Raw genomic sequence first — 12,395 nt, forward strand, 5'->3', positions numbered from 1 at the left:
AGTGTAACAGGAAACCAGTCTAGTCTAGAATGGGGTGGTCAGGGGAGGCCTCCCTGAAGAACTGACTAAGCTGAGACTAAGGATTGTCCAACTGAGACAAGCAGTTGTCCAGCTAAGGGGTAGTGATACTTCAGGTAGTGAAAAGAGCACGTGCATATTAGTTTTCTATTGCTGTGTAACAAAGTATCGCAATCTTAGCTGCTTAAAATAACACATTTATTTATTATCCACAGTTTCCATGGGTCAGGAGTCCAGGCACAGCTTAGCTGGGTTCTCTGTTCAGGGTCTCACAAGGCTGTAATCAAAGTATCAATTGGGCTGTGTTCTCATCTGGAGGCTTAACTGAAGAGAATCCATTCAGGTTGTTGGTAGAATTTACTTCCTTGTGGCTGTATGACTCAGGATCCCAGCTTTTTGCTGGCTGGAGGCTAGAGACTACCCACAGATCCTAGAAGGTGCCCACAGTTCCTTGCCCTGTGGGCTTCTCCAGCATGGCAGCTTACTTCACCGAGCTAGCAAGGAGAATCTCGTCTGTTAAGACGTAATCTCATAAAACGTAACATAATCACAGGAGTGACATTCCTTTACTTTTGCCATATTCTATTAATTAGAAGCAAGGCACAGGCCCCATCCCACTCAAGGGGAGGGATGACATGAGGCATGGACACCAGGAGGCAGGAATCACCGTGAGTCACCTCTGTTTGTCTGCCACAGCGTACAAAGGCACTGAGTGGGGTGAAAGCAGGGTGAGCTGGAAGAGGAATGAAAGGCAGTGGACACAGAAGGCATGGATGAGAGGCCCAAGGGATGCTGCTGGGCTACAGCAGACCTAGGCCATGCAGGGTCTTAAGAATGTACACTAAGAAGGAGAAACAGTGAAGGTTATCAGCAGTGAGGGACACAATAACATCTGCTTTAAAAAGACAAATGTTGCTTTAATATGCATAAAATAATCTTCAGAAGAATATATTTTCAAGAAAGTGTCAAAATCACTTGCCTCTGGGGAAAGGAACTGGGTTTCTAGGGGACAGGAGTGAGTAGGGGACTTTGATAACCTTTTGAATTTTGAACCATATGAATATGCTACGATCAAGAAATATATTCATGTGGTTTTCCAAAAGTGATCCCTCTATCTGCAATGTGAAGAAAGAATTGGGAAGAAACCTGGGTAGCTGTGGGGAGACAGATGAGGTACCAGATAAAGAAGAGGGATTCTTAGTAACCCAAATAAAATGGACCGTAAATGGTGACTCTGGTCAAGGTAAAATCCAGAATCTCTTCCGTATTGAGCTTCCCCCCTCCAAATTTCTGGAGCGCACAACTTTATTTCTTAGCTTCCCTTTGCCCTAGAGATGTGGTTTGAAGAACTAGGCACTCTCTGACCTCAAGAACCTGATAGTCCCTAAAGAATGGCTAATGGGTCTCCAGCAGGTAGAGCCCACACTCTAATAGTTCCAATGCAAAGTGCTATAATTTCTCTGTAACACATTTGATGGTCACTTCAAAGAAATTCTTCAGAGAGATTGCATTAGACCAAAAATAAGAAAGAAAGAAAAAAAGCCAGCATTAACTACAGAATCCTGATGGGTTATGACTACATTCTTTTTCCCTGAACACTATTCCCTGCATTCTTCTTGTGCTCTAAATTACCAATTCTAGTCCCTGTGTAGCTAAATAATAATAATTACCATATAAATGAATATGCATATGTGTCATTTTCCTCCCTAAAAGCAAGAAAGCCTGTTTATGTTGGAAGGGGTTTTGTTTTGCTTTTGAACAACCAAAGCACATAATTAGAAGTGTAACCTCTTACTCTTGAAATCCTGTCTCCACTGGGAAGAGATGAAAAAGGTATCAGATGTTTCTTAAAGCTTAGAGGAAATTTTAAAACAAATTAAAGGAGATATTTCTTTACTCTGTAGGTAACAATGATCAGAATTGCAGAATGGTAAGGGCAAAAGGGACTTCAATGCTGAAGCCCAATCCTGTCATTTTGCAGATGGGGAAACGGAGGCCTAAGGAAGTGGAAACCTTGCTGGGGTGATACTGCTGTGGCCTCATGAGACTTGACTTTTTAAAAAAGAGCAGAGCGCCAAAAGCACAACTGTGTTTCCCTCTTGGTTCTGGAACTCATTGTGGGACCTTCAGCAAGATACATAGCCTCGGCAAGCCTAGATACTGCATCTGTAAAACAGGGGTGATAACAATACCACCTCCACAGTACTGCTGCAAAGGTTAAGTGAGATAATGGACATCAGCACTCAGCCAGGCCCAAAACGCACTGAACTCCCAATCCATGGCAACCATCAACAGTATAATAAAAGGTATTACTTTTAATACATTAATGTTAATATTAAATATAACATTACAACCTCTTTGCATAATGCATAGCATACCTGTAGTGTGGACAAAGTTCCAGACCATACATGTCAAGTCCCTGTCTGGAGTCCCAGATAACAATTACCACTATCATCACAATAATAATAATAACGGAATTTATCTAAGTGATGGGACACACAAATGATCATTCAACAATTTTAAAGTATAATATGATTGATAATATTAATTAATAATAAGTATTGTTATTATTGGGCCCTGGTGGCACAGTGGTTAAGAGTTTGGCTGCTAACCTAAAGGTCGGCAGTTTGATTCCACCATTCATTCGCTCCTTGGAAACCCTATGGGGCAGTTCTACTCTGTCCTATACAGTTGCTATGATTTGGAATGGACTCAACGGCAATGGGTTTGGGTTTCTTTTGGTTTTATTGTTATTATGATCATCATTTTGATAATGGTGGTAGCTGCCTGGAACTCTAAGCAGGGGCTTGGGACACCTGGTGGGGCACTTTGTCCACACTGCACGTGCACTATGCAAAGAGGTTGTGCAAACCAAGCTTTCAAATAAGCTCAGTAAGGGTTTATAGAAGTTAAATTCATGTTAGAGAGACTATTCTAGATCACCAAGGGGAAGTTTAGGATATCAAATTGAAATCATAGAGATAGCCACTATACTTCCCCAGAAACCATCACTCAAAAAATCATATAAACTAACCAGCCCAGGCCAGCCAAATTCTGTTCTAAATCCATGTGACTTTCCTTAAGTTTTGGATGGAAAGAGAAGGACAACCTGTGCTCAAGGGAATTTATCTATGTGGTTGGAAGCACAACCCAACCTCAGGAGTCTGCACCTCTGAATTCTAGGGTGAACATTTCAACACTGGAAACATTTAAATACAAATGTTTCAAGATTGGAAAGAATGGCTTCTTTCAGGGTCACTCCCTGGTCCAGATGCCTCTAGCTCCATGCCAGTCAGGATCAGGGTCACCAACAATATGGCAGTGTGTTTCTCCCTTCCCTTCTTTCTTCTCTCCCACTTCCACCCCACCCTCTGCCTTCCACTTCCCAACAGTTATGGGGCAAGGATTGGGATAAGGGATGCACCCCTCACTCCCCACTGACATATCTTCTCCGCTGGTTTCTCTCCTCCCTCTTTAACTCCTCAGGTCTCCTTTAGCTGAGTCTTCTTCATCCCCTGGCACTGCTCCCCCCATCAGCTCTTCCTGCTGAATCACTCCCCTGCAGTACCCATCACTAGCTGACCTCACGACTACATGTTCCACTTATTTATCTGGTTTATTGTCTGTCTCCCACAACTAGAATGTGTGCTACATGAGAGCAAGGCTCTTAACTCTTTTGTTCAATGCTTTATCGCCAGCACTTAGACTATCTAGGAGGTGCTCAGTAAAGACCTGGTGCATAAGAGAATAAATGAATGAATGACTACCTTTAAGAAACCTTGGTGCAGGAGGCAGGGAGGTAAACAAATCCTGGCAACATGTTTGGTAATGATAGCAAGGGAGGGACATCCCAGGTTTCACAGGGACACATGGGAAGGGGTGATCAAACCGGTGGGCAGGATGGGCCACAAATGACACAAACCAAGACTGAGGGCAAACAGACTTTGCGTGGTATTTGGGCTCCTACCCGGGTGGCCCAACACAGCCCTACAGTCCAGGACTCAAAGCACAGACCCTGAATACCACATGCCTGGATCCACATGCCAGCCCTACTGCTTCTAAATGCGGCTTGGGGCAAGCCTCAGGTCCTGTATCTCTAAAATGGGGACAATAATAATACCAACAGGACCCTTTGTAGAGCTGTATGAGGTTGGATAAAGTGCTAGCGCAGTGCCTGGTTCTGAGATCCAGGACTTCTGCTTTCCTCTGGGTGAAGGTGGAAGGTTTGAGCAGATAAGCTAGGCTCCTGCCTACGTAGATTCCAGGGCCTTTTATGTTCCAATGGTCAGCTGGGCTCCAGCTCCCGCCTCAGCCACACCAAGGTAGCCAGTCAGACCAAACACTCTTGACCATGAGGGAGCGCCTGGGAGGACTATCTGACACAGTACAGTTCTGCTCACATTCCTGGATCACAGCATGGTTTGGGGTAGCAAGTGTCTTAAAGGGAAATCTGAAAAGGGAAAGCAGGTTCTTCCAGAACTTGACATGGGAAAGTCCTGCTGCTTTTCCTAAGACGGAGATAGGCTGTGGAGCCACCTCAGCTGGGATTTTTGTTTGGCAGGAGTGGTGACTGAGGCTCATAAGTAGCCCACATTTTTCAGGGCAAGTGCTGTTCCCAGGGATAGGAACTGCAGCATACTACCTTCCCCGTGTGTTTAGAACCAAAGCTAATCACACTGATAGTACTAGTTCCAGTAGCTCCTGGAGTGTTGAACTCAAAATCCAAGCCTACGTGCAAAGCCTGTGGCTTTGCTTTTAAATATAGCCCACATCCATGCTACGGGGCTCCAGTCCTGGGTGACTTGGGTATGACAAAGAAGTGACACGCCTCAATATCTTGCCAAATGGAATGAATGCTGACGAAAAGGAGAAAACAGCTCAGCTTTAAAGAGCTGAAGAGAACAGAGGCAAACCTGAGCACGTCCAGCCTGGTAATTTGCAATGCAAGAGTTTAATTCGACTTGGCAAACTCATAATAAATTATGGATTAAGGCATAGAGAGCATTTTGTATGCGAAAGTGCTGGCCCATTTCTAATCATTTAGGATGCTCTCCCATCCCTTTTACTCCTTGACAAATGATTGTTTCGGCATTTCCCAGATAAAAGAGGCACAAACCCCTCAAAAAGGTGACCAATTTATGGGCCAGTTTGAAGAAGAGTTGATCTGAGGTTGGTGAACCAAGAGTATGAAGTGAGGGGACTAGATTTTCCAGGCCCTGCCTCAGTTCTGGCTGCCACTTGGTCCATCTCAATTGCCCCATTCAAAGACCTTACCATCCCCATCTCTCAAGGCTAAAGCTGCCGTAACAACTCTCCTAGCCCTGGTTTTCTTTCACACGTCACTCTTGGTCCCCATCACAACCCGTTTCAGTCAGCTTGCTATAGTCCTAAAGGATCTGACTCCAATTGTAGATCATGAGCCTCAGGCAGGTAAGACCATCTTGCTCATGGTGGGGTGGGGGAAGTGGGTGCACGGGTGCAGGGCAAAGGGTCCCATCAGCAAGGACTATGCAGAGCTTATAATGGGTGTTCAACTGGAGTTTGTGGAATTAGTCAAGTAGGCTTAGGATACTGCCAAGGAGGGGAGTCCCAGCTTCCTGACCAGAAGACTGAAAAAGGAGCCCTTGGCAGTGAGTTTATAGTAACAGGGGAAGAACAACTTGGAAAAGGAGGGTGAGAATGGTTGCACAACTTGAAGAATGCAGTCAATGTCACTGAAATGTACATGTAGAAACTGCTGAATTGGTGTGTATGTTCTGCTGTGTATATTCTTAACAACAACAAACGTAATTCTTTTTTTTTTAAAAAAGGAACCCCAAGGAACCAGAAGTTACCAGGGAGATGGCAGAGAGGGGCAGTTCAGGAAAGCAACCAAATAAAGTTGTTTATGAACTTGTGGGCTCACTCCCAAGTGGCACATGAATGGAATGACCCTACACAGCATACCAAACACGTGAACTGAACGATGAGATAGACCACTGCCTAGGTCCCAGACAGCCCAACTGAGTGGCACACATGCAGGACAGAGCTGAATAACACTGCAAAGGTTTTGAAAACAGAACTGACCTTGAAAACACAACTCAGGGAAGGTTGGTTGGAACTTGCGGCCTGAACGCAACTAAATCAATTGCCTACTAAGACAAAAATACCTACATTCACCATAGGATTTAAATAAGACCCAGAGTCTCATAACAATATTTAAAATGTCCAGGATAAAAAATTAGCCCAAGAAGAGCCAGGAAAATCTCAGCTCACATGAGAAAAGATAATCAACTCATGTCACTGCTAACATGATGCAGATATTGCAATTAGCAGACAAAGACTTTAAAGCAGTTATTATTTAAAAAGCTTCAACAAGTCAATGAATGGAAAACTAGAAAGTCTCAGCAAAAAAAATAGAATATAATAAAGAAGAGCTAAATGGAATTTTTCAAACTGAAAACTATAATAGCCAAAATTAACAACTCACTAGATGGACTCAATAGTAGAATGGAGATGACAGAGGAAATATTCAACGATTCTGAAGATATATCAATACAAATTATCAAATCTGAACAACAGAGAGAAAAAAGACTGGAAAAAAAAAATGAACAGAGCCTCAACAAGTTTGGTGAAAAACATAAACCTACAAATTCAAGAAGCTCTGAAAATCCCAAAAAGAAAAAAAAAAAAAAAAAAAAGAAACTCATGCACAGATACACCATAATCAAACTGCTGAAAACTAAAGACAAACAAAAAATTTTGGAAGTGGTCACAGAAAAATGATACATTAATTAGAATTGCAACAACTGTGGATTTTTCATCAGAAACTATAGAGGCAAAATAGCACTTTATATATAAAGTACTGAAAGAAAAGAACTCTCAACCTAGAATTCTAAATCTAGCAAAAATATCCTTTGGGAATGAAGGCAAAATAAATACATTTCAGATGAAGGAAAATTAATAGAATTTATTGCCAGCAGACATACTTTAAAAGAATCACTAAAGGAAGTTTCTCAGACAAAAAGGATTTAGTATCTAAGGGAAACTTGGAGCATCAGGAATGAAGAAAAAGCAGCAGAAATGGTAAACACGTGGGTAAGTAGACCATTTTGCTCTTAAATTCTTTAAAATCTGTTTGATGACTGACAGCAAAAATCGTAACACTGTCTGATGGGATTTTCAGTGTATATAGATGTAATACATAAGACAACTACAACATAAAGAGGGGAAAGTAAAGAGACCTATATTGTGGTAAAGTGTCTACATTCAGCTTGAAGTGGTAAAATACTGCCTCTAGACAGACTGTGAAAAGTTAAGTATGTACACTATAACCACTACAGTATCCACTAACAACAAACAAACAAAACAAAAAACAAGAAAGCAAAGAGATATAGTGAAAAACATAAGAAATAAACTAAAATGGAATACTAAAAAAAATGTTAAAATAATTGAAAGAAGGAAGGAAAGGCAAAACAGGAATGAAAAGCAGAGGGAACAAACAGGAAACAGATAACAAAATGATAGACCTAAACCCAAACATGTTAATAATTACATTAAATACAAATAGTCTCAAGATGCCAACTAAAACATAGATATTGTCAGAATAGACTTTTTTAAGAAAATACCCAACCACATGCTTTCTACAATAAACTCACTTCAAATATAATGATACAGGTAGATTAAAAGTAATAGGATGGGGAAAGTTATACGATGCATACACTAATCAAAGTATGCATGGTATAACTTTCCCCATCCTTTTACTCTAGATAGACCGTGAAAAGTTAAGTATGTACACTATAATCACTAGAGTATCCACTAACAACAAACAAAACAAAAAACAAGAAAGCAAAGAGATATAGTGAAAAACATAAGAAATAAACTAAAATGGAATAAATGCTGGAAAGGTTGTGGAGAGACTGGAACACTTATACACTGTTAGTGGGAATGTAAAATGGTACAACCACTTTGGAAACTGATTTGGCATTTCCTTAAAAAACTAGAAATAGAAGTACCATACGATCCAGCTATCCTGGTCCCTAGAATATATCCTAGAGAAATAAGAGCTGTCACACAAATAGATATATGCACACCCATGTTCACTGCAGCACTGTTCACAATAGCAAAAAGATGGAAACAACCTAGATGCCCATCAATGGACGAATGGATAAACAAATTATGGTATAGCCACACAATGGAATACCATGTAACAATAAAAAACAACGTGAATCCGTGAAACATCTTATAACATGGAGGAAGCTGGAACTCATTATGCTGAGTGAATTTAGTCAGTCACAGAAGGACAAATATTGTATAAGACCATTATTATAAGAACTCAAGAAAAGGATGGTGAGGGTTATTTACTAACGAGATGATAGATAAGAATTATCTTAGGTGAAGGCAAGGACAGCACACACTACAGGGGAAGTCAGCACAACTGGACTAAACCAAAGCTAAGAAGTTTCCTGAATACAATCAAACACTTTGAGAGACAGAGTAGCAGGGGTAGGAATCTGGGGACCATGCTTTCAGGGGACATCTAGGTCAACTGGTATAACAAAGCTTATTAAGAAAATGTTCTGCATACTACTTTGTAAGTGGCATCTGGGGTCTTAAAAGCTTGCAAGCGGCCCTCTAAGATGCATCAGTTTGTCCCAACCACCTGGAGTAAAGGAGAATGAAGAACATCAAAGTCACAAGGAAAGTATTAGTCCAAGAAACAGAAAGGGCCACATAAACCACAGACTTCATCAGCCTGAGACTAGAAGAACTAGATGGTGCCCGGCTACCACCAATGACCTCCCCGACAGGGAACACAGCAGAGAGTCCCTGATGGAGCAGGAGAACGGTGCGGTGCAGAACTCAAATTCTAGTAAGAAGACCAGACTTAATGGTCTCAATGAGACTGGAAGAACCCCAGAAATCACAGCCCCCAGATTCTCTATCAGCCCAGAACTAAAACAGTTTCTGAGGCCAACTCTTCATACAGGGATTGGACTGGACTGTGGGACGTAAAGTGATATTCATGAGGAGTGTGTCTCTTAGCTCAAGTAGATACGAGAGACTGAAGGGGCAGCTTCTGTCCGGAGGTGAGATGGGAAGGCAGAGAGGGTTAGGAGCTGGTTGAATGGACATGGGGAATCGGGTGGAAAGGAAGAGTGTGCTGTCGCAATATGGGGACAGCAATTAGGGTCACATAACAATGTATGTATAAATTTTTGTATGGGAGACTAACTTGAAATGTAAACTTCATTTAAACAACAACAATAAAAAAAGAAATCGAATTTGTAGTTTAAAAACTCAAGAAAGACATCTCTATGCCTAGAACACTGGTGACATCTACCAATAATACCAATTCTATACAATCTCTTCTAGAAAATAAAAGAAGGAACACTTCTCAACTTACTTTATGAGGCCAGCATTACCCTGATGCCAAAATCATAAAGTACAAAAAAAGAAAACTAAACACCAATGTCCCTCATGAACATACATGCAAAAATCCTCAAATTGCAAATTGAATCCATGAATATATAAAAAGAATAACATTTCAACCAAGTGGGGTTTATCCTGGGAATTCAAAGCTAGTTCAATATTTGAAAATTCACCAATGTAATCCAATACAGTCTAAAGAATTAAAAAAACAAATATACCAACTGATGCAGAAAATGCAAACAAATGTACCTCGACCTAAACCTCACACCTTATGCAAAAATTAACTCATAGATTTAACGTAAAATATAAAACTATAAAACTTTTGGAAGAAAACAGGAAAAAATCTTCATGATCTGGAGTTTGACAAAGAGTTCTTAGACATGACACCAAAAGCATGAACCATAAAAGGAAAAAAAAAAAGATAATCTGGAGTTCATTGAAATGAACAACTTTTGCTCTATAAAAGATACTGTTAAGAGAATGAAAAGACATGCTACAGAGTGGGAGAAAATATTTGCAAATTACACACTCAACCCTCAGTTTTCTCATCCATAAAATGGGGAAGTAACAGTGCTGACTGAATAAGGCTCCTGTGAGGATCAAATGAGTCAGTGCATGTAAAGCCCTTCTCCACCCTCCTCCAGACCCCAGCAGGCTGACCTCAATGGACTGTTTCACCTGGACCCAGCTCTCTGGCTTCCTTGGGTCTGGCCAAAGGGGGCATTGGCAGATCAAAGGATGGGAGGGGAAAGTTTAGGGTACCCCCAATTCTCTCTCTGCCTCTCCACTTACCTATGGCAGCCTGGTCCCTGGGATCTCCACGGTTCTAGTCCACTCCCTCCCCTGCCCTTTCGGGTCCTGGGGGTGTAACAGCTCTCTGCTGCTGTTAGTTCCTGGGCGCTTCACCACTGCTTGTTGGTTGCCTTAATTCTGCCTACACTTCTGTAAATGTCCTTTCACTAAACTTTTTCCTGTGACCCACTGGAGTGGGCCAGCTCTTTTCTGCCAGAACCCTGATGGGTATGGCAGATTCCACATTGGTATTTTTCCTTCATCAAAGGTGAAATCCAGGGTCCACGGGCTGATCTTCACCAAGTTCCTGTCTGTCTGTTTTTATCCCTCTCTGCCAAGAAAGCTTTTCTTGTATATCTTTAACCATGTCTGGTCTAGAAGATTAACACATGTATCCTCACCCTACCGTTTGTTCTGTTAATGGAGCCCCATCTCTCTGGGAGCCCCCAAGCTGGCCCCATGCAGGGGTTCTTACCCGCCTGATGCATTCTTCATCATTCAGACGTTCCTGAATCAGTCTGACCAGCAGCCTGCTGGGAACTATCTAAAAGAAACCACACACACACAAAATGAGGGTCTGAATTTGCACCTTGGAATGCAGAACTACATACAACTGGCAGGTATGTAGGCTCAGAGACCTAAAAGGACTCAGCTGGCTTAACAGAAAGTTTCCCCAGCCCCTGATTAAACCTCCTGTGGCCTCTATAAATCCCAGGACCACCATCTGCCTCCATCCTGACTCCAGACTCACTTCCTTTGAGCTTTGTCCTCCACCAACCACCTCTTTGATGGCCTACCCCCACCACCCATGCTCACATCCTCAAAACCTTTTCCTATCTCCATGTTTTTGCTTATCCTGTGCCCCTGCCCAGAATGCTCTCCCTGCCTTCCCCAGAATAGCCTCAGGGTTCCTGCTGAGCCTCAGCCCCAAGCACCGCTGCCTGCAGGAACACTCCCTGGCCCTCCCAGACTGCTCCCTGTACTCCCATAATCCTTGATGTCAAACACTAGTATTGCACTAAGCATACTGCATTACAAAGGCCTGTCCACGTATCCATCTCCCCAGCTAAGCGGCAAGTTTCTTGAGGAAAGGGACTCATCTTTGTACTCCCAGACAGTGGTGTGTGGGAGCAGGCTCCCACAGGCTCGTGAGAGCCAATCATGAGCAGCTCTTCCCAACTTTACCTTCAGTGACCTCACTTTGGTAGCCTGAAATCAGATCTCAAGCTGATGACGGTAAGAGCTGGAGCTGCAGCAATCACCGTGTAGGCACGAGGAGAATGTAATACAGTGAAGCCACGACAAAGGGAGAGAGACAAACCAGGTCTCTTAGCACCAGAACTGCTTTTCCAGGAATGTGGAATTGCAAGAGGAAGACAAAGCAGACAGCAAGGGGATGAGGGAGGGGAACATGACTTGTAATGTGTCCACTTGAAAGCTGTGGGCGCATCATGGTTTCTACTAAGTGGACAGCAAAATGCCAGAGCCAGAAGGAGAGGAAGAGAGAATTAAGGAATTATGCAGCAGACACACAGGGAAAAGAGAAGACCAGACAAGAGGGAATCTAGCCAGTGTCCATTCCCTGGTTCCAGCATCTCCTGATACACCTCTATGTCCTTATAGTATTACCTCCCCTGCCCCCATTTCTTGCTTAAATCAGCCATTCTCAAACTTTAGTGTGCATCAGAATCCCAGGAGGGCTTGTTAAAGCAAAGTGCTAGGTCCATTCCCAGGGTTTCAGATTCTGTAGGTCTGGGATGAGACTGAAAATCTGCATTTCTAACAAGTTCCTAGGTGATACCGCTGCTGCTGGTCCTGAGACCACACTTGTAGAACACCTAGCTTAAGCAAACCCAAGCACCAGGTATCCAGGAAACTTCCCCTGGACAACAAAGGAAGGGGGGTGGACAGGAAACAGCCTGGCCCCTTCCCTCTGCCACCCTCCTCCCATCCATTCCCGTCCTCTCCATAGCAGGGCAGAGGTGGTTTCCATCCTGAGGTGGTTTTCTTGGATTCATCTCCTCTCCCTAACAATATCCATTCAGAAGGCAGCATTCAAACAGGTACCAGGGATGCAGGGGGGTGCGAGCCAGTCAAAGAACATGGGGGTTGAAAGGTGACAGGCCCAAGTGAGGAGCAGCACCCCCCGCAGCCTGCTCGGCAGGAGATATGCC

General features: G+C 42.9%; 1 protein-coding gene across 1 annotated transcript in view; it reads right to left on the bottom strand.

Moving 5' to 3' along the window:
* The window catches only part of AK8 (adenylate kinase 8), a 170,444-nt gene that overhangs the window by 133,810 nt on the left and 24,239 nt on the right, over positions 1-12,395 (bottom strand). The window contains exon 5 of the mRNA XM_004375786.1: positions 10,697-10,765. Coding sequence (XP_004375843.1) covers positions 10,697-10,765 — 69 coding nt within the window. The remainder of the gene's footprint in view (positions 1-10,696; positions 10,766-12,395) is intronic.

Source organism: Trichechus manatus, unplaced genomic scaffold (assembly GCF_000243295.1).
Source record: "Trichechus manatus latirostris isolate Lorelei unplaced genomic scaffold, TriManLat1.0 scaffold00038, whole genome shotgun sequence".
Classification (NCBI taxonomy): domain Eukaryota; kingdom Metazoa; phylum Chordata; class Mammalia; order Sirenia; family Trichechidae; genus Trichechus; species Trichechus manatus.